Raw genomic sequence first — 22415 nt, forward strand, 5'->3', positions numbered from 1 at the left:
CAGGATAAGCACCCTGGCAAGCCAGGTCAGTTTGTTTACCTGCTACATCGGCAGATTCGGCTGACTGTGGCTCCCACTGGCTGCGATTTGCCATCCCAGGCCAATGGGGGCAGCGGGAAGATGTATGGACAAGCAATGTGCTGGCCTGGCAGGTAAACAAACTGGCCCGGCCCACCAAGGTGCTTACCCTGGTGAGCCACATACCAGAGGTTGCCGACCCCTGCAATAGACACTTTGGGATAGATTGTGCCTGAAACCCCAGGTGTCTTCCTGGCTCTTGAGGCAAATACAATGGACTTTGGGAAATATAAGGGGAGCCAAAAGACATTCTAGTTTTCCATCATTTAGGGAACAAAGGGAACGGTGCCCTCTAAGTTTCTGAAGGTTGGATCCTCTGGCCTGGAGGGCTATAGATGTTGGTAACTTGATGCAAGTAAGAAAACTGTTTATGCAAAAATTTTAACTTGCTAAAATGCAGTTTTAGTCACTAGAAAGTGTGTTATGTTTTCTTTTGTTTGTCACCTCACCTGTCTCTCTTTCTCCTGCTTAGTATTATTTAAATCTTTGCTGTTTATTAATAAACTTATTCTTAGCTTTACTATAAACCATCTCAGTGCTGTTATATTGAAGTAAAGAGCAAGCCAGTAGGCTGGTCCCACGAGAGGGACTGGACACTGAAGAGATGTGTCTGGGGAACTTGAGAACTGGGATTTACTGATGGTTACATTGCAAGGCAAGGTTCAAACTGGCGGAATCTTGAGGAGTTTGCTGGATAGACTGGTGTGGCCGGGACCTGACCTACAGTCTAAACTCCAGCAAAATGCACCCTTGCTGAAGCAAAGGGGTAACACAATGGCTTATTGGTTCTGGGTGTCCTGAGCAGATAACCACAGTTGGTACCATGTGAACGCCATGGAGTGACAGGTAGGTGAAGGGGATATTGTTGTAAAATTCATGGAGCAAATTCTTGGTTTTCTACTGTATCTTTTTTGGTTTGGTATGCAGAGTAAAGTGTGTTTGTTACCTGTAGAAGCATCGTGCCTTGCTTTTCGTCTAGCTGGCTGATGAGTACCATACGGTAAAGAGAGGAAACGCACATTTTTGGTTCTAGCCTGTGTGCAAAGACAGAAAAGCATACAGTACATTTCATTGTGCCAACCTGGATTTAGAAGCAGAACCAGTTCAGCGTGCAGGACATTCCAAGCTGTGCCTTTCCACTGCCTAAACTATATGGGCCAAATTCAGTCTGAGATAAATGGGCGCAAGTTCCCAAGAAAGACTCTGGATTTTAATTCTATGAAAAGATAAACAACAGAGGCACTGTTTTGGCATTCAATGATGGGCCAAATCAATGTAGTTTACACATGAAGGGACTGGAAATCTGGGTTGTTACAAGAATAGCAACTAGCAGCAGGATGGAAATAAGGGGTAGTTATTATTTAGGCTTTGCTGCTTTTTGTGCTACACCTACACAGGTATGCTACATCAGTGTGAAACCAGTGTAAATGGGTTTACATGTAAATCTTCCACACCCTCAGGAGCCTGATTCTGAACCCATTTACACTAGATTTACACCAGTGCAAATCAGAATTTGGCCTTTGGGGTATGATCTAAAGCCAGTTGGAGTCAATGGAAAGACTCCCATTGACTTGAAAGGGCTTTGCCTTAGTCCCTAGGTGCGTGTTTCGCTTGTTTTGTACCCACAGTGAATGCAAAGTCAGTGCTAATTACAGTGCTTTACCTCTTATAACCAGCATACAGGTGACGTGTCACTGACATTACAGTTCACTGCCTAGCATACAGGTGACATGTCACTGACTTACTGTTCATATAATTGCTGAATATGGCCTGTTGTTTCCAGGTACTTTCCTCTTCCAGTACTCTGTGGGAAATATTCATTTCAATTATTGCAAAGGCAAATTAAAATTGGTTGGGTTTTGTATGTTCCAGAGACAGGCAGGTATTTTCATGCCCTGATCACATGAATTATAGCTTGCATAGTAGTTACCAGTTTCCCCCAAGGTAAGCTGTTTCCTTTCCTGACACTCTGCCTCAGGCTGTTCTGGCGACAGATGAGAATTTCTTTGGCTTGTTTCTCGCTTGTTTCTGTTGGCAGGTTGTGTCTGTTATATGACGGGGTCTGAAAAAGGAAATGCATGTATTTGACTCTCTTCCCAGTGCACCCTTGCCGCATTGGCTTAAACAGCGCAGTCCAGTCAAACATGCAACTGGGAGCAAGGAATGTTTCTTGCATCCCATTCCTGGCTCTGCCACAGACTCACTGTGAGATCTTGCACAGCCTCTCTGGGACAGATCCTGGCCCCCTTGTATCACTTCAGTCCTGCCCTACCTGTGCAGCTGTGAATTCCCTGGTATGGAGAAAATCCCACATGGTGGACAGCCAGCAAACCAGCTCTACATTATCCTTACCCACATCCACATCCTACAGAGCTGTGGCCAGGCTCAGGAGGAAAGGATTGCATAAACCGGGGGACTCTCAGGAATTAAGGATTTGCAAAGGGGGCACCTTTGCTTCCCACTCCGTTTCTGCACCAGATAGATCTCAGTCAGAACCAAGGACTGACCCCTCTATTTCTTAGGCCTGGTCTACACTAGAAAGACAGCACCACCTGGCATTTTGTGTCCTATTGGCAAAAGTTTCCATTTAGCCAGCAGTTATTCTGCATTTCTAAGCAGTATACATCCTCTGCCAGATTAGTTCTATCAGTGCAATGCAAGGGTGGATGCACATGTGTCCATACTGGCAGAAGCTATAATGCCACAATGCAACATTACCTTCAGCAGTGTCCAGTAAAAAATTAGTCACTGACCTGATTCTTTATTATCTTGGGTACCCATTTACACCTATCCAAAGTGAGTGGAGGGTGGATGTTAAACTCTTTGGGCCTAACTCTCAGCTACGCTGAGGCTGCTTTACACTGTGCTGACATTGTAAAAGAGCCTTAAAGTGGGCATTAGTTTAATGTACACTCACTTGAAGGCTCTTTAACACTGCCAGAATGATATAAAGTGGCTTTAGTGTAAATAAGAATCAGGCCCTTCCATTCTAAAGAAGAATATAACATGAACAATGACCTGTTATAAAATGATCATTCTCCAGCCCTGCATATGCTACATTAGTCAGGGCAGTTGATCAGCATAATTTCAAGGTTACCCAAGTGTACCTGCTAGCACACTTAGCCATAGGAGAGCATGACAATGCTCAGCATTATGCTTGGTTGGTTAGTGATGCATTGGACTGGATTACACTGATGTTGCATCTTTGACCAGCGTCACATTGTGTTTTTACAGGATACCAAAGCCATGTCCATTTTTTTCAAAATAAAGCCTTGCTGAGACCCAGCTCAGCCGTAGCTCATGAAAAAGCTTACAAGACGAGGCTTCAGGTGGGAGGGAGTTCTTCCTCTATCATCCTATCATGAGGGCAGGGTTTGCCTCCCACACAGAACAAGCCACAAGACCTATCCCACAAATCTGGCAAATCTACATGGATCCTGTGCCTCCACAACAGCACTGGCCTCTAATGGCCCTGCTGCTCCTTCACATTGAGGGTAGAATAATATTACTTTTAAACCTACTTTGCAGATGGTTTGCTTTAAAAAAATGTAACTGCTGCACATGTTCAGGTAAATACCATTACCCCTAAATTCCATATCAACTCCATCTCCTCAGTTGCCATGGGAATAATCTACAGGTCTGCTGCTTCCCTCACAAGTCACAGCTTGTTTGTGACTAGAGAGAAAGGGCTTAGAATGTTAAACTAGATAAACTAGGTGTTGGGCAATATCAGAAAGGAGACCATTCTTAGGTTACAGAGATCTTTACAGCTAGGGAAGCCTGACCTCTAGAGCTAGTTTCTGGATTTTCTTGTCCTGTTACATTGCAGATCAGACATCAGGGTGAAAAGCTAGAAGTCAAACTCCATTTTGTTTTTTGTACTGTGGGGTCAGAGCACAATGGGCCAGATCCTCAGCTGATATAAATCAAAGCACCTCCACTTAAATCCAGTTGACACCAGCTGAGGATCTGGCTCAGTATTTCCCATTAACACAGTTTCATGGTTCAGCTGAGATGAACAATACTATCTTTGCAGCTACCATTGGCTGTTGCTGTGATGGTGAGGAGGGCAAACATGATCTTTTGATCTACGAGTACAAAGCTTTGTTACGATAGTCACTTACACACCCTTTGTCGAACTTGATACAGACTATTTGCCAGCATATCCCGCATGGACTCCACCTCTTCAGGGGAAAGACTATGCATTCTTTGATTTCTATAGCTCCTATAAATAGAAGGGAAAGGCAAACATTATACTAATTTGTACAAATCACACAGGAATTATCTTTCCTATGAAATTATGTATTTTCCTATGTTATTATTTCTAGAGCTCTGCAGGTGTGAATGGCAATTTTCTAACCAATGATGATAAGGAATCAACAAAAGCTAAAAGAGAAAACTTCCTAGTAGTTTTTTTTTCTTTTAAGGTTTGCACTTTGCATCATCTTTTGAAGAAAGAACATAAGAACACTAGACTGGCCATACTGGGTCAGACCAAAGGTCCATCCAGCCCAGTATCCTGTCTACCAACAGTGACCAATACCAGGTGCCCCAGAGGGAATGAACAGAACAGGTAATCATCAAGTGATCCATACCCTGTTGCCCACTCCCAGCTTCTGGCAAACAGAGGCTAGAGACACCATCCCTGCCCATCCTGGCTAATAGCCATTGATGGACCTATCCTCCAGGAACTCATTTAGTTTTTTTTTTAACCTTGTTACAGTCTTGGCCTTCCCAACATTCTCTGGCAAAGAGTTCCACAGACTGTGCGTTGTGTGAAAAAATACTTTCTTTTGTTTGTTTTAAATCTGCTGCCTATTAATTTAATTTGGTGACTCCTAGTTCTTGTGTTATGAGATGGAGTAAATAACACTTCCTCATCTACTTTCTCCACACCAGTCATGATTTTATAGACCTCTGTCACATCCCCCTTAGTCATCTCTTTTCCAGGGTGAAAAGTACCAGTCTTATTAATCTCTCCTCATATGGCAGTCATGCCATACTTCTAATCATGTTTGGTTGCCTTTTTCTGAACTTTTTCCTATTCTAATATATCTTTTTTGAGATGGGGCTACCACATCTGCATGCAGTATTCAAGATGTGGATGTATCATGGATTTATATAGAGACAAAATGATATTTTCTGTCTTATCTATCCCTTTCCTAATGATTCTCAACATTCTGTTTGCTTTTTTGACTAATGCTGCACATTGCTTGGATGTTTTCAGAGAACTATCCACAGTGAGTCCAAGATTTATTTCTTGAGTGGTAACAGCTAATTTAGACCCATCATTTTATACATATAGTTGGGATTATATTTTCCAAAGTGCATTACTTTGCTTTATCAACATTGAATTTCATCTGCCATTTTATTGTCCAGTTACCGAGTTTTGAGAGATCCTTTTGTAGCTCTTTGCAGTCTGCCTGGGACTTAACTATCTTGAGTAGTTTTGTATCATCTGCAAATTTTGCCACTGTTTACCCCTTTTTCCAGATCATTTATGAACATGTTAAATAGAACTAGGCCCAGTACAGACCCTTGGGGGACACCACTATTTACCTCTCTCCATTCTGAAAACTGACCATTTATTCCTACTCTTTGTTTCCTATCTTTTAATCAGTTACCAATCCATGAGAGCACTTTCCCTGTTATCCCATGACAGCTTACTTTGCTTAAGAGCCTTTGGTGAGGGACCTTGTCAAAGGATTTCTGAAAATCTAAGCACACTATATCCACTAGATCCTTGTCCACATGCTTGTTGACCCCCTCAAAGAATTCTAGTAAATTGGTGAAGCATGATTTCCCTTTATGAAAACCATGTTGACTCTTCCCCAACAAATTATGTTCCTCTATGTGTCTGATAATATTGTTCTTTACGATAGTTTCAACCAGTTTGCCCGGTTGAAAACAACTAAAACATCTATTAACATACTGTGAAGATACAATAAGCTGCCATTCAGTTTACAATAGAAGCCAACCTTTGCTTTTTAAGAGTTAACAAGGAAAGTTCCCTTCCATACAGTAGGGTCTTGGAGGAAAGTGTTAAACTATGGAAGCTGGTTGATCTGAAATGCTAACTGGATATGCCAGGTCAACCTCTGTGAGAACTTAGTCATATACCATATAATATTTATTTGTCCAGCTTTTTCTTCATATTAAGTGATGTAAATGTGGTAAATGGCTTGATTAAAGGCGTGTTTCCTTTAATAACATTATGACAGGATTGTGCTTTCAGTTTCCCTTACATTAGCAAAATAATACAGCCTTTAATAGCAAAAAGAAGCTGTGTGTGGAATAAACTAAAAACTGTTATATGATTCATGACTTGGGCCAGAGCACTGATGTTCAGATATGGATTAGTTTAGGCTAGGGCTTGGTATTCAGGTTCAGTGCATAATCCAGGCTGTATGATGGTCAATTACAACTAATTTCACAAAATTGCCACCATTCATTGCAATTGCGAAATTGCCACCTTCTTCAAAGCACAACCAGAAATAAGGCCTTATCGGGTTTTGCATCTGTGATAAATGAAGGGTGGGTAGCTCCCATTTATGGACACCCAGCCAGCCAGTTAGCTGTAAAATCCCTCTTGGTAGCTGTTCCCAGCTTGCTGTACCTCTAAAGGGTTAAAAAGCCTCCCTGCATAGGTACAAAAAAGGGGAAAAAGGGGAAGTGGGCACCTGACCAAAAGAGCCAATGGGAAGGCTAGAACTTTTTAAAATGGGGAAAAAACTTCCCTTTGTTGTCTGTTGTTCTCTCTGGGCTGCAGAGACCCAGAGCAGCCATGCTATAAGCAGCAATCTGTGTAAGATTTGAACCAGGTATGAAAAAATATTTTCCATATCTAGAAGGAATAATGGGGACAGGGAATGTTTAGATAGACGTGATCAGGTTTATTTCTTTATTTTCGCATGTGGATTTCCTCTGTGCTAACCCTTGATGCTTTTGTTTGCTTGCAACCTTTAAGCTGAACTCCCAAAAAAGCTAGTTTGGGTGCTTAATTTTTGGAATTGTGCTTTTAAAATCTAGCAAAAGCTTAAGTTCCAGATGGTTTTTCTTCCTTTTTCGTTTTTAATAAAATTTACCTTTTTTAAGAACAGGATTGGATTTTTGGTGTCCTAAGAGGTTTGTGCACATGTTGTTTAATTAGCTGGTAGAAATAGCTAATTTTCTTTGTTTTCTTTCTCAGCTTTTCCCTGGAGGGTATGTGTGTGAAAGGGCTTGAGGGTACCCCACAGAGAGGAATTCCCAAGTGCTCCTTCCTGAGTCCCAGGATGGTTGGCTTTTTTTGCATTTGGGTGGTGGTAGTGTTTACCAAGCCAAGGTCAGAGAAAAACTGTAACCGTGGGAGTTTAATACAAACCTAGAGTGGCAAGTATTAATTTTTTGAATCCTTGCAGGCCCCCCATCTTCTGCACTCAAAGTGCCAGAGTGGGGATTCAGCCCTGACAGCATCCAAACTGAAACCAAAGCCATAGGGATAGGTTTGGGTTCAGGCATTTGAATCTGAACACTACCAAAATTCAAATGTGTTAGAGATCCAAAGTGGCCCATCTCTAGGAAATGGCCAGTTGCTGAGATCAACTGTTGTCTATATGTAGTGATACAAAATATATCACAGGTGAAAAATGACAAGTTAGAAAAGGAACAAGTCAGCCATAAAAAATCCAACATTTATAGAAAAAACACATTTTAAAAAAAAGTAACCATTTAAATAGTCTAGTTTAATAAATAAATAAGACACATTTAGCCTGGCCCCTTGTCTAGGGACTTATAAATGCACACATTAGAGCTCTAAATTGGGGAGAGGGGCTTGTGGTTTGTTCCAGTCACCATTTAAATTGCTAATGGTTTTTTGAAGTGGCTGCTTTTCAACTCTCTGAAGACCACTGACATGTGGTCCACACACCACAATTGTCCATGAAACATAGTTTGATAACTGATGTCTTATGCAGTACTATCCCCTCATGGCTGATGCCACAAAGAGTAATTGCTTCTCTACCCCCTTCTTCTCCCTAGACCTATGGAACCAGAAGCCTGTGATGCACTATAGAGGGATTTTATATCACAGAATTGGAAAAGGGGTTGGGAAAGTATCGAGAAGAATGGTATCATGTAGAGATCACTTCATCCTGCTACTTTCCCCACTCCAGATCAACCCAATCTGGCTCCCCACTGCATGCAGATGTAGATGGAAATTCAAGCCTTAAATCATCTCAATGCTTGTTATCATTTCACTCTTTAGGTGACTCAAATAAAATACCCTCAGTTTCAGCTGAACTGAAATAGTAACAGAACAAACAACATGAAGATTATCTGTATAGTTCTAAAGAACAAATAAAAAGCATACTCTTTGCATGGGATTAGCCATTAACCTGCCACAATGATAACAGTGAGCCTACCTGGGGAATGGAGAAAAGGTTATTTTTTCAGTTTAATAAGCTCTCCTTTAATTAATATTTCACAATATACAATATATTTCAAAACCTGCATTCAGCTAAAACAAGTTTGACCTGTTACCAGCCCCCATAAAATCATCTTTATTAAAATTCTTTCTCTGATGCTTATTGCAACTTCCTGCATTTTACTCGCAGAGCCAAGTCCAGGTGTTATATTTGCAAAAACATTGCTGATATTATATAATTTCGGGTGCATAGCAATTGGTTATACCTCTGGGATGGCAAAAAAAATCTATTCTGATCATGAATGAACCCAAAATACTGTCCACATTTGTTCTAAAAATATAGAGCTGATTAAAAAATAAAAACCAAATTCCCAAAAAAACCTTATCTAATTTTTTCCCCATTTTTTGTTACATTTTGAACTTTCCGTACTCTCCGTCCATTTCTACTAAGAAGAAAGTAGCATCCTAGTGGGATAGCGCTTGTGTAAAAGTGTCACTGGCAATGAAAACACTCAGTCTGATTCTGAGCCTGCTTACACCAGCATACATCAAGACTAACTCCCCTGATGTCCAAAGAGTCACAGCAGTGTGAAACCAGCAAAAGTGAGCTCAGAAACAAGCCCATCCTGTTTTTCTTGTGATTATATTTAAAGTATATTGTCTAAAATACAGAAATAGAAATGTGGTATATACAGCATCTGCTGGGACTTGCTTTGCCTTTTGAAATCCCCACTTCTAAGGCTTATGTTCTCTAAGCCAGTATAACTAAGTGCTATATTTTATTGCAAATCTAGATGCTTTGTTACACAGTCAATTGGCAAATACATAGTCGAGCTGTAGGAATCCCACTGACATGAATGGAAGTTCTGAGCCTGGAGCGAATCCAGAAGGCTCAACTGAAATCTGCCCTGATTATTAGAGAGATTTCTTCCCCTTGTCTCTAAAGCATGAAAACCCCAGATAGCAATGATATGCCTGTGAAACTGTTCAAAAAGGCTGAGGAGAAATGTATCATGTTATTATTGCACTGCAAATGTGGCTTTATATTAAATGCATCAACATTTCTTTCCAAACCCCTTAGTTTCCAGAATTATTTATTTAGGACCAGATTTTGCCACCCTCATCACATTGAATAGTGCCTTACACTACAAGCTGTTTCACTGAAATCAATGGGATTACTCACTCTGATACCCTGACCTTCAGTAGCCCCTTTCTCCTCAAACAGTTCCATTGTCTGCTTAAAAAGTAAGGGACAATTTATTGTGAGTAAAAAGTATCAGAATCTGGCCCAGAGTAAGATCCAATTCCACCTGAGCAAATTATTTATTCTAGAATGATATTATTCATCCTACAAACTCAGTTCAGGAGTGAATGTATAAAACTACATTAAATCGGTTGGTCTTATGTTTTTAAAGAAAGTAAATAAAAATGTTGTTTGCTTGTCACAACTTTTCTTTCAAACTTGCTATTTGTATTGCCCACATGCAGCTCAGAAATATTTCTGACATACAGTAAAAGGAAAATTCACAGAGATCATGACCATATGCTTCCTTTAATGTTATCCTCTCACTAGCAAACAAAAAAAACAAAACCATACTTACTGACCGGTATTTTGAAACAAATTACCAAAATAATTGAAACTGGTGTGATTCTGTAGTCTTATTTTGACAAATACAATTTGCAGAATTTTAAAATATTGTGAGCATAATATTAAAATGTTTTTGGTGCAGAATGCCCCCAGGAGTAACCTGAGTTCTGGCCAAGACTAGAAGCTGAAGTTCCAAAATACTACAAGAAAGCCTGTCCTTATGGCATTCTGACCCAGTCTGAAGTAGCAATCTTACAAGAGAGCCCGGTCTTATGAGAGTGATACCCAAATTTACAGATCCCAGATTTCTGGTTACTAATCTGAACTGAGGGCCAGACAAACCAGTACACTCCATTTCTTTGTGTTGCTCTTTCAACACAAAGCAGCCGCAAACCAGAATTTACTGGCCAGTTACATGAAGCATCTGGCCTCTTTTCATCACTGGAGCAGTGCAAAGCTATCAGCGAATACCACTGAATCTAGACCTGAATCTCCAGGCCTTTGCAGGCTTGCCTGTCGCTGCTGAAAAACATGGGTAAAGAGGCAATCTTTTTCCTCTTTGTAAACTCAGAACCATCGCTGAACATTTCCTTTCCTATGTAACAGGTCCCAGCACCTTACCATTATTCCTCCTCTTACAATACCTTGTTCTTGTCATATTTCTTTAAAGTCCCTGTCTCCCTCAGCTATTTCTTCATATCCCCCGGCCCCCTTCCTCTCTCTCTCTCCCGTTTGGTAAGCTGTAATGATGCTGATACTCACTGGAGAGAAGCTGTAGATGCAGCTGAACTTATCATCCCACTCTCTGCCATCTCAATGGCCTGTTTGATTTCCAGCTTCTTGTACAGAGATACAATGCTGGATTTGGGCTGGTTCTCCCGGATCAGGATTTTCTTTAGATATTTAGTGTCAAACTTTTTAAATCTATGAAACAGAAATGAAAAGCAAATGTAAGAAGGAAAGGAGTCTATCTTCCTTTCTGACAGGATCCATCAAATATATATATATATATAATTGCAGGTTGGAAACTGAAGCCAAATTGTAGGCATCCGTGGCCTGCTGAAGGACCAGTGAACAGAAACCTATTGAAGGACAAAGGGCATGGCCTACTGGTCCACAGAGATGGTAAATCTACTATACAAAAGAAAGAAACAAGCTGCAATCATCTCAAAAAGAAGGTTGGGTGAGTGTTAGCATATAGCATCACCACAATTGTATGAAAAGAGAAAAGGGGCCAGTATTTCATGCTTTTGTACAAATGTTGTATTCTAATAAGGCATAACAGCAGCAGCTGCACTTACAGCAACGCTGGCCTATTCAGCCAGACACCAATAATGTTCTAAATGGCCCAGTAGTTAGGTCCCATTATGTTGCTGATCATTTTAAATCCTGACAATTAGGGGAAAATATATATGTCCTAATATTCTGAATGCCAGCGAAATTGAATGGACAGAAAAATGATGTCTGTATGCACGCTGCATATGATAATATACCACTAATGTGCTGCATACACAAGTATTGGCTTTCAGGCATTAGCTTAACAAAACAGGAGCAGCTCTTCTTATAATTTTTTTTTCAATGGGGCAGTTTGTTATGGCAGAGAAATGTGCTTTAGAGTGTTATGAAAAGCAGTACAGAGTTTATACAATTTCTTATAATAAGCAATGGTTTTTAATATTTGTTGCTATAACAGAAGACTGTATGTAGCTCTGCTTTGTTCTGTGAACAAGGATGCTCTGCAGAGCTCTCTAGTCCACAGGAAGTTACCCTGAGTGTCGGTTAATCAAGGTAAATCAATTCTTAAAAGCATATTACTTAATCTTAATGTAAGGAATACCTTCATTTTTATATGATTCTCATATAAATATTTCATATGATGTGTTTCTTTAGCCTTTACCTTGACTGAAACAGTAATTTACTAGTAGTATTCATAGACTCCTCCTATCAGGTCTATTGGGTGGATCTGAGAGAAGTGACAGAAATGCAGCTTATCTCAGTTGCAATGCCTTCAACTGCGTCTGTGGCTTCAAATAGGGAATTCTATAGCCTATGCACCATTGTTATCCTCAATATAGTCTCTGGAAGGTCATTTTTAGCCCATTACATATAAATTCTATAGTTCATAAATTTATTGAAATGAAGGCCATCTCGCAGGCAGAAAAGATATTTCACCCCCTAAAGGCTTGTGTTACTGCTATACAGCAACCATCTGAGCTTGCAGAGGTATTGGGCAGACTGATGACCATATGTGTATCTCCATATTCAGATCTGATAATGGAAAGGTTACAAATCAAATGGCAATTTAGAACATCAAGTCAACATCACAAATTGTCTCATCTACCAATGAAGGTAAATGCTGCTCCCATATAATTCCTTTATTAAGTTAATACAAACATCACTTTTGTGCTCTCTCCTAGATACAGAAGGCAGTATCATTCTGAGACCAGGAAAAAATTACTATTTATTACTTTATTATGAGCTGTCTACATTGCCCCATATGTTTGCATGGCGATTTACATTCAAATAAAATGATAGATCCATACCTTAAGCAGCTTGCAATTTAATAGACCACTTTTGAAGAATGACAGGCTTACATTTAGGCCTTGTTTGCAGGTTTTCACGGGCATGTGGCATGAGTGTGCATGTCATGCTCCTCCTCTATCACGCGTATCTCCTCCTAGCTTTTGAGGAGGCACAGCAGTGAAACATATATGAATGTTGCACTCCAAAAGATGATGATCAGTCAAGAGCTCGGGTTATATTTTAGAACAGGATATGGCGCATATCCCTAACGTTTTCATTCTAATCTAACCTTCTGAGAACACAAAGCGTATTTACCTTTGAGTAGATAAATATGTCACAGCTAAATTATTTTATTATACCAGACAGTAACAAAACATTCTCACTTGTCTCTCAGTTGATAGTGACTCCAATGCCCACATATATCTTCAATTCCAGCCTTCAAGTGATCCATCATCTAGAGAAAAAAATACAACAAACCAATGGTCATAACATGAAATCAGTGTCAAAACAATTCTTAGGTAATCGAAGACCAGATTCTAAGGAATTTAGACACTTATTCAAATTAAACAACTCTTAGAAAATCTAAAATTTTATAAAAATCCAGACAAACTTCCCCATATGCCAATGTCTCTTATCTTTTTATTTTTCCTTAAGATTGTTTGATCTATACAAGTAAATCTGCTACTAATTACCAGAATTTGCAGGCACCTTGATGTGTTTTCAACCTGAGCAGAAACAGCTTTAAAATCTCCAGTTATGACAGCCAAATTACTAAAAGTAATACTATTTTAGATAAAATCATATCTGACTTCAATATAAAGGTAAAAGCACTGAGGTTAATTTCAGATCAAATTAAAGTTAGCTGCTACTAACATCTACATATGTGGTTAACTTTATACATATAGTAGTCCCATTAATTTCAATGGGACTACTCATGGGTAAATTTAACCACATGTGTAAGTGTTTTGTACAGTTTTGTTAAACTAGTTTAATGACCTTCTCTCTAGCCTACCTGTACATATTATGGGATGTAAACTTAAAGTAAAATGTTTCAGAAGAAAATAAATCATCTTCCAAAATGATTCAGAGTCTTTCAAAATGAATCCTGAAGTTTTATTCATTTGTAATCAATAAAACAGAGTATCCTGATTTAAAATGTTTCCATTTTTAGTATGTACTCAAGCTGGTCAAAAGATGGTAGTGGAATGAACCACATTTCTGAACCATTGTTGCATGGCATAGCATGAGCAGCAGTGGAGACAATGAAGGTGCCTAACTGCAGATTCAGGAAAATGACTATGCCATTTTACACTCAGTTCACTCTTGGATATTATTCTTCTCAAGCATAAGGACAAGAAGCATTTTAATGAGAGCTCAGGTTTTGCAGAAGTTGGTGGCACTTGCTGGGAAAGATGCCTACTCACTATGGTTGTGCCTACACTGCAATCAGAGGTGTGACTGCAACATATGTAGACATAATCTGAGCTAGCTTTGATCTAACCTAGCTGGAATAACAACAGGCACTGTACAAGCCCACCTGAGACCTGGGTATGTAGTTGAGCAGTTAAACTCATGCTGCCCCAGCTTTGATGTTATTATTATTCCAGCTAGCTAGATCAAAGCTTGCTTGGGTATGTCTATCTGTGCTGCAGTCACACCACTGATCACAGTGTGGATATACACTATATGTGAGCTGGTGAGTGGATTTTTCAAACCTGACTTTTTATTGTTATGATGCTGGGATTTTTCTCAATGGCTACAAAGTGTCAAGGTAGAGAGACTGGAATCCAATTGCTACATTGTTTCATTGTTGTGTCTTTATAAAAAGTTCCATTCTGTAGTTTTGAAATTATAGTGAGGTGGCGTGGCATCCATATCCAGAGGATGTCACATATTACTTTACAACAGCTTCTTTGGACTCAAACACCATCTGATATTTTTATTAAGATATTTTGGCTGGGATTTGCAAAGGAGCCAAAGGGGCTTATTTGCCCAATGAATTTCAATGGGAACTGGGTGCCTAACTCTCTTGGGCAAATTTGGAACTCCCATTCATTCTCTTTCTAGGATACAGTTAATCAATAAAGACAACTTACTCGTACATGAATCTCTTCATTGATGCACTCTTTCTTGTTAGTCTTTTTAACATCTAGATACTTGACCAGTGGACCAATTGTGATTCCCTGTATTTAGAAAAATGAGTGAGGAAGTTATTTATTGTTTGAAACAGGCAGATAAAAAGCAAAAGATGAAGTGACTATTTTTTATTTGATCACTTTGTCTAGAATATAGGGCTTATTTGTTATCAGTTGGGCTGGTTGAAAAATGGAGTAGGAGGTGTAGGGGAAGTTCTGAAAAAAAGTTTCCTTTTTTTTTTAATCAAAATTAGATTTTCATTAGCATTTTCTAACCAACTGTAAGAATTAGTTTCTGTAAACTACCTGGCTTACTAACCACTCATACCTAATATTTAATTCCAGAGGGAAAAAATAGTTTCAACAACATGAAAGCATGCTGTTTGACATTTTTTGAAAGAAATATTTTGATTTTTAAAACTTTTGATTTAATTTTAAAAACTGTATAATATAATGTAATATAATAGTTTAAAAGACTATGTCAGAATAAAATGATTCACCCCAAACACATTTTTTCAGGATTTTCATTTGTAAAGAATTTCTAAATTGTGGAGTTTCATTCCTAATCAGAACAAAGACAAATGTTGAAATCACAAAATCCTTCACAAAATGGAATTTCCATCCTGCATAGCCCTAGTTATGACACAAAAGAGGAACAACTACTCTTGAATATCAGACTACAAGGTGAAGTAAAAAATTGGAACATAATTTTCAGAGAAATTTTAAGGAAATCTGTTTTTAAATACTTCCAGTGGTGGAGTTACTAAATATTTAACCGAAACTATAAGAAAAAATTAATTATCCAGCAAAGGGTTATTGCATTACATCTGGAGACTCTATCCAGCAACTAAAGTATAAAATAGAAGGATTTAATCCTGATTCAAGTGCAAATCTCAGTATAAGCTTAACTATGAAGCCTCTAGGCATCGCTGTTGTGTGAAATGAACCCATTATGAAACCTGCTTACCTGAATGAACACAGTGAAATATATAACTACAAGAGTAGCCGTAATGAACATGTGCTTTCTAGGGAAGAGATACATAGGAAGCAAAAATGCAAGGGAGAAACTACTGGCTCCTCGAAGGCCACTGTAGGCAATAATGAGTTGGTCTTTAATGGTGAAGGGATAAGTCCAAAACTTGTTGCTGATATAAAAGAGAGCAAACACACCTAGGAGGGAGGAAAAACTATTGTTAACCAAGTAACAAAGAAAAATACTTAAAGTGCAACAGCATCTTTAGCCTTTAAGCCACAAACACTGTTTTCTTTGCAATTGTGGGTGCTTGTAACTTCTTTTCTGGTCATTCGTTGAGGCTATTTTTAACTATACTATGATGTCTATGAGAAATTTTAACACAATGTTCTAATGTAGGTTTCTAAATGTTTTGTATTTTAACTTTGCTGAGTAGGATCAGAAGATGAGATAAGTGATATTATCCACCACCATTTGTATTTTAGACAGGCCTGTCACTGAGGTGATCTGAAGATATCCTAGATAACAGCTCTTCCTTCTTTTTCTCCTACAATATTCTTTCAAGCATTTCTTCTTCCCTTTCACTCCAGTGCATTTTGGTTCCCTTCTAAGTTATTCCAGTCATTTTCCCACACAGTAGAGGACCAGTGTGTTTGAACAGTGCTTGAACAGTTTTGATAGTTGCATATAATAAAATAAAATAATAAATAATAATAATAAAATAATAATAATAATAATAATAATAATAATACCTATGTCTTTATGTAGTGCTTTTTCATTAGTAGTTCAGTATCAATAACCCTAGTTTGCAGAAGGAGAAACTGAGTAACAGAGGAGTGGAAAGATATAGCAAAGATCACCCAGCAAACCAAGGGCAGAGTTGACAATAGAGTCCAGGACTCCTGAGTAGCAGTCCAGTGCTCTTCACTGACTCCCATTAAAGGCATTCGGTAACAAAACAGCTATAGTGGAAGCTGCTTAATTCTCCTGATTTGTTTTGCTTCTAATTAAAGGTAAAACTAATGTGACAGCCTGCATGACAGAGATGACCCTTGCAGTCCCTTCTAGCCCTATGTTCTATGATTCTATGTGGCTGGGTGTGGACTGCAGCTTCTGCCTACAGTATATTTAGTTGCTTGCTTGTTTTTTTCCATTACCCTCTTGGGTCCTTTTCCAACAGCTTTATTTTCTTAATGAAATGCCCTTGTATCTGCATTTGATATGAGCACCATGACTGATGTAAATAATGAACCATTATAATTAGAAAAAATCCATTTTATATATCAACCCAATAACAAGCTTATTGGATTATTATTTGGTGGCCCTCATAACACTACAAAGATTGCATGGCACTTCCCATTATGAGATCCTGTTTTCAGTTGCTTGTAGCTTTGTCAAACTGAAGTTTTCCATGCTGGGTATCTGACTCAGGCTGATGGGTGACCTTTATTTGAAAAGCTCTAAAACCCCCATGCTTTGGAACAGGGACTGGAAATTTAGTAGGGAGGTGGCCTTTGTGCCAGGGATGTGCCTTTTGCTGTACCCATTAAAAATTTTTCACATGTGGCCAAGTTATAAGACTGTAAAATCTCAATTTGCACATGACTTCTTCATCTTCCCCCTTAAACTCTCCTAGGATTCCATCTCACCATGCATGCTCCAGCCTCTCACAGCTCCTAGCATTGAGCAGACTGCATGGACCATCACAGAGTAATTGAACTAAGTCCATCCTCTCACTATTCCAATGTGTGACCAGGCTGTGCCTGCACTATCCCCACAGAGATAATGAGCATGCTACAGGACCAGGGCTACAGGAGCAAAGCTGGAATTTCCCTATAGTGGCTAAACCCAGCTGCTCCCAGGGTGAGGCCAGGCAGTGGAACTGAGAGCACAGAGCCTGTCTCTCCTGTGGTCTCTGTGCCGCCCCTTGCTGGCACCCACGCAGTGCAGAGAAGAAAGCCACCTGATTTGAATGCAGAAGGGACAAAAGCTGAATCGAGGAGGGAGAGGAGCAGATGGAGACAAGGAGACTAAAGAGGGGGAGAAAAACTGGGAACATCTGTGCAAGGAGACTGACTGGGAGCCAGGAAAGAGGGAGAAAGTCTTCTTCCCCAACCAATCCCAGCCTATAAGTAGGAGCCTGGGACAGGGATTTGGTGAAAGCAGCTGGGACAGGGAGGTTGGGACTCAGTTGGCTGGGAGGGAGGAACAATGAGACTGCATGAGGAGCTGCAGACAGGGGAGGAGACTGGGACTGGCTGGGCAAGGAGACTGGAATTAGATGTAGGGAAGGAGAGAAACTGGGAGTGGACGGGGATCTTGGGGCTTAGTCAGCAAGTTGAGAGGTGGAGACTAGAACTCAATGGGAAACATGACATACGATGAGAAGCCAGAGGAGAATGGAGTGGGAGAAGGAGCCGGGGGTGGCAAAGAGACAAAATTGGGATGGGGACAGGTGAGTGGGGATGGAGCAGGAGGGGTCACACTTAAGAGCAGAGGGCAGAAGAGTCTTTACCCACTAGCGCACACTCCCCTCCAGAGTCTGGAAGATCCCCAAGATTCACCATTTCTCTACTGCCAGCAAATATCTGTGAAACCCACTGGCAAAATCTTATACCTCTCTACCGCAGGGCCACATACAGGATGTCAACCTACCATTGCTATTGGTTATTTCATTAGCTCAAGTGGCAGAGGTTTGTGAGGTGAATCAAAAGGTTCCAACCTAGCTGATGACCACATGAGTGCCAATATGATGGAATTTCTGGTTTTTTAGTTTGCTTTATTTAAAAAACGAAGATAACTGCACACTAAAATCATGCATTAAGGTTGCAAAGTCAAGTACTCAGAAATTAAGAAATGCCAGAATTAAGGTTGCCTCTGCAACCTTAATTTGCCGCCTTGTGCATATGCATTATGGTACAATCTTTAATTACATGACACATACTTTAATTACATGACCATAGGAGCCCTGTTTCATTCAGTGATATATAAATAAATTAAAATAAGGAATAATCGTGTCTGAATGCAATGTGCTTACTGACTAGTTGTTTTGGGAATTGTATACAATTAGTAGTAACACTTACATTTACTTGATAAAAACACTGTGCCCAATCCTAGGATCTGGCTGGTTCAGGACCAGAGGGCATGGGGCAAAGTTAGCTGCATGCTACCTCTCCAATTCCCCAATCCTGGGATACCAGGAGCCAATTCAGTTACCAAAATATGTCAGAGCAGCCTCAGGGCTGGGTTACTAGCCAGGGATCATGAGTGTTCTGCCACGCCTTTTCCATTTTACCATGTGACCAGCTCACCCTAACCCCTGGAGAGCTTGGGAAGGGCTGGGGTAAAGCTGGTTAAACCAGTTTTACATCACCTGGAGATTTCCTTCACCCATGCCATCCAAGCCAAGGGAAAGGCTTTACAGGAGTTGTGCCAAAGGGCCAGGATCTGGATTCACAGTATATAGAACTTTATCTACTTTAAGAATAAATTCAAATAGCTAATATTCTCTCTGTCATTAAAATTGCAGAGAAATGTTCAAATTGCCAAAAATAGATAAGGAACCATTCAGGATCTCGTTCTATTGGTAAATTAACCACATTCTAAAATGTAATCATTATGAAGTCCACTTATCTGAATAAACACAGTAATAATGTATGGCCAGCCTAAATATCAACATAATGATGGAAATAGTTTAATTTTACTTAAAAGTTTACTCCGCACTGAATCACAAAATCCAGCTTCAGGTATTGACCTTTGGGTTGTTGTTTCCACCCTCCCCCACCAGTTGAGTACTAGTATTTGTGAAGTTACCTGGTCAGTAAGACACACCTATTAAACTCATTATTAAACAGGTTATACAAGTCAGCACTATATTTCCTAGCCTACTTTTGCACTGATTACTTTCAAAGCAGGGCTGCCCAGAGGGGGCGGGCAAGAGGGGCAATTTGCCCCAGGGCCAGGGCCTGGGCCCTGCCGCGGCCCCCACAAGAGTTTTTTGGGGCCCCTGGAGCAGGGTCCTTTACTCGCTCCGAGGCCCCGGAAACCTCTCTTGGGGCCTGGGCCCCCAGAGCATCTTCCGCTCTGAGCCTTCAGCAGCAATTTGGTGGCAGGGGAAACCTGAATCCTCTGGGTGGCCCTGTTTCAAAGATGCAGAGCACCACATCTACCCAGGCTGGCTATGTTAAAATGCACTGTTAGCCTCTTACTTAGAGCACGCCAAATCAAGCAGAAGAGCAGAGTGAAGGAAACAAAGGCCCAATTCCACTCATGGTTCCTTCCAACTGTGGACACTCCCATGAACACGAAAATCAAGGTCTCGCTGACACTGCTCAGCATCTTCATGAAGTACTTTATGGTTGTATAGGAATTCTGGGAAACATTCTCCTCCACATATTTTTTCATAGTCACTGCACATGCCGTCATCCTGTTCATTCAGAAACACCATGCAAAGCATTAGGTATTGGCAATGGTCATCGGTGTTTATCATCTTAAAAGAAAAAGGCTCCTCTAACCACTCCTGCTTGAAGACTAATTAAATCCAGACTGTCTGGTCATCTTATTTGAACCCACACATGGGCCAGATTCTGAGACCTTTCCTCATGCAATACCTTCATCCTTAAATTGAGCCATTGATTTCAGTGGGACTACTTGAGGAGTAAGGGACTGTGTAATGGTATGGACATTGCATCTGGCCCTATATATGTATCCCATATAGAGGAGAAGAAAAGGAGCCAGAGTTTGCCAATCTTACTCAAAGTGAGTCTGGTTCAAAGTCATTTTTGTTTTGAATGCATAACAAATACGAATAAAGGGGCAAACTCATGGCTTTGCCACCAGCACCAGGCAAGGAATAACGCATTGTCGTGCTGCCCTGGGAGCAGACCAGTCAGTGCCACACTCTGCCTCCCAGTAACCCGTCACTCTGGTGTGGCGAAGGAGGAACCCTGCATAAGCCCTACACCTGGCACAGAGTGTTCCCCACCACACCAGCTAGCCAGCATATTAGGGGGTGGAGACCTAGCTCCAATGATTCTCCACCTCTCCATGCCCACTGCTTTCCATAAGCATCGCAGGAGGAAATGCGGCAACAGCCCTGCAGAGGCTGCTCTTTCGCTTCATAGCGATCCAGCTTGCACAGGGCAGTGAAGGGACACCTTACAGCTCCTTACTTCTCTGCTTGGCTGCATGAACCAGGCCACCATCTGGCCCAAACATATCAGTAAACAACGTGGGCAAGACATTGATACTATTACTCATACTAAATAGCACCTTAATCTCAGACTGAAGATAATAAGACTTCTTATGGAGTAAGGTACTGTAGAACCTCAGAGTTATGAACACTAGAGTTATGAACTGACCAGTCAACAACACATGCCATTTGGAACTGGAAATACACAATTACGCAGAAACAGAGACAAAAAAAAGAACACCTTCTTCCCTCCAAAAAAGCAAATACGTACAGCGTGGTGTTAGAGGTAAACTACTAAAAATATTAAGGGAAAGCAGCATTTTTCTTCTGCATAATAAAGTTTCAAAGCTATATCAAGTCGATGTTCAGTTGTAAACTTTTGAAAGAACAACCATAATGTTTTGTTCAGAGTTACAAACATTTCAGTTACGAACAACCTCCATTCCCGAGGTGTTCATAACTCTGAGGTTCTCCTGTACTTCCTAGCATGAGTAGGAATATCCTACTGCATGGCAGATTTTGTGTTCTCTGTTAAATCAGCCGTCAGGCATTTTCCCAAGGCTTCCTCATTTCCGTCATGTTCTCCACAGCTTAAAGGAAACTTTATGTAAATAGGCAGGTTGAATGCTAAACTGATAGATAGCCCAGTATATCACCTAGTTAGTTTCCATCTATAACATTTTATTCCTAGCAGCCTTCTACAGCCAATAGTTTTCTAATCTTGTGTGCTCAGAATATTCTGAGTGCTCCTCAAGTCTCCCATTCATTCCACCTAGACAAAGCTACAGGGTGTTCTGGAGGAACAGACATATTCGGCAGGTCCAAGGACATTCTAAGACAAGATCAATAGACATTAATGTTTAATTTGGCTTTTCAAGATATATGCATAATAAATTTTCATAGCCCCAGTGGAAAATGAATGAATTCATCAATAATTCAATAGTGCAACAGTAAGTTCCCATCACTAAAATAAGCAATAATATATTTAATAGGCTAGTAAGAAGACTAAACCCTGATTATATTAATATTATTCTATTACTAATAATTTCAATAAACTAATGACAATAAGAAGCATGTGAAATAAAGTTCTATATATTTTAAAATAATGAATAGTCACAGGGGTGGTTTGTAAGGTACAGGAAGATTGATCAAATCTATAACTGATTAATAAATTTGTATTCAGCTCTGATAGGACCTGATCTTGAAGTAAATGAGAAGTTTGTCAATTACCTATATACCATATATTAGTGGGCAAAACATGGACCAGGATCTGGGTCACTTTGCAATGGGTGTAAATAGCTACACAAGGTATAAAACAGTGGAGAACAGGATTAGAATCATATATACTCTAATAATTAGATTGGATTAAGAATCATCTAAATATTGCATTATAAATGCACTTAGAGTATGAGGCTAGGTGCTTTATATATGTATCTAATTAAACAATTGGGTTAAATTTTCAAACACAGGTACCTCAGATGATCCTGCAAGGTACGTGTGCATACAACACCATCTTTGCACAG

At 40.0% G+C, this 22415-nt stretch overlaps 1 protein-coding gene across 1 annotated transcript in view; it reads right to left on the minus strand.

Moving 5' to 3' along the window:
• The window catches only part of SLC9A4 (solute carrier family 9 member A4), a 39172-nt gene that overhangs the window by 2634 nt on the left and 14123 nt on the right, over positions 1–22415 (minus strand). Inside the window, exons 4-11 of the mRNA XM_030551754.1 lie at positions 19910–20127; positions 15696–15898; positions 14690–14776; positions 12977–13047; positions 10833–10994; positions 4207–4303; positions 2009–2140; positions 1025–1112 (exon numbers count right to left, since the gene is read on the minus strand). Coding sequence (XP_030407614.1) covers positions 1025–1112; positions 2009–2140; positions 4207–4303; positions 10833–10994; positions 12977–13047; positions 14690–14776; positions 15696–15898; positions 19910–20127 — 1058 coding nt within the window. The remainder of the gene's footprint in view (positions 1–1024; positions 1113–2008; positions 2141–4206; positions 4304–10832; positions 10995–12976; positions 13048–14689; positions 14777–15695; positions 15899–19909; positions 20128–22415) is intronic.

Source organism: Gopherus evgoodei, chromosome 1 (assembly GCF_007399415.2).
Source record: "Gopherus evgoodei ecotype Sinaloan lineage chromosome 1, rGopEvg1_v1.p, whole genome shotgun sequence".
Lineage (NCBI taxonomy): Eukaryota > Metazoa > Chordata > Testudines > Testudinidae > Gopherus > Gopherus evgoodei.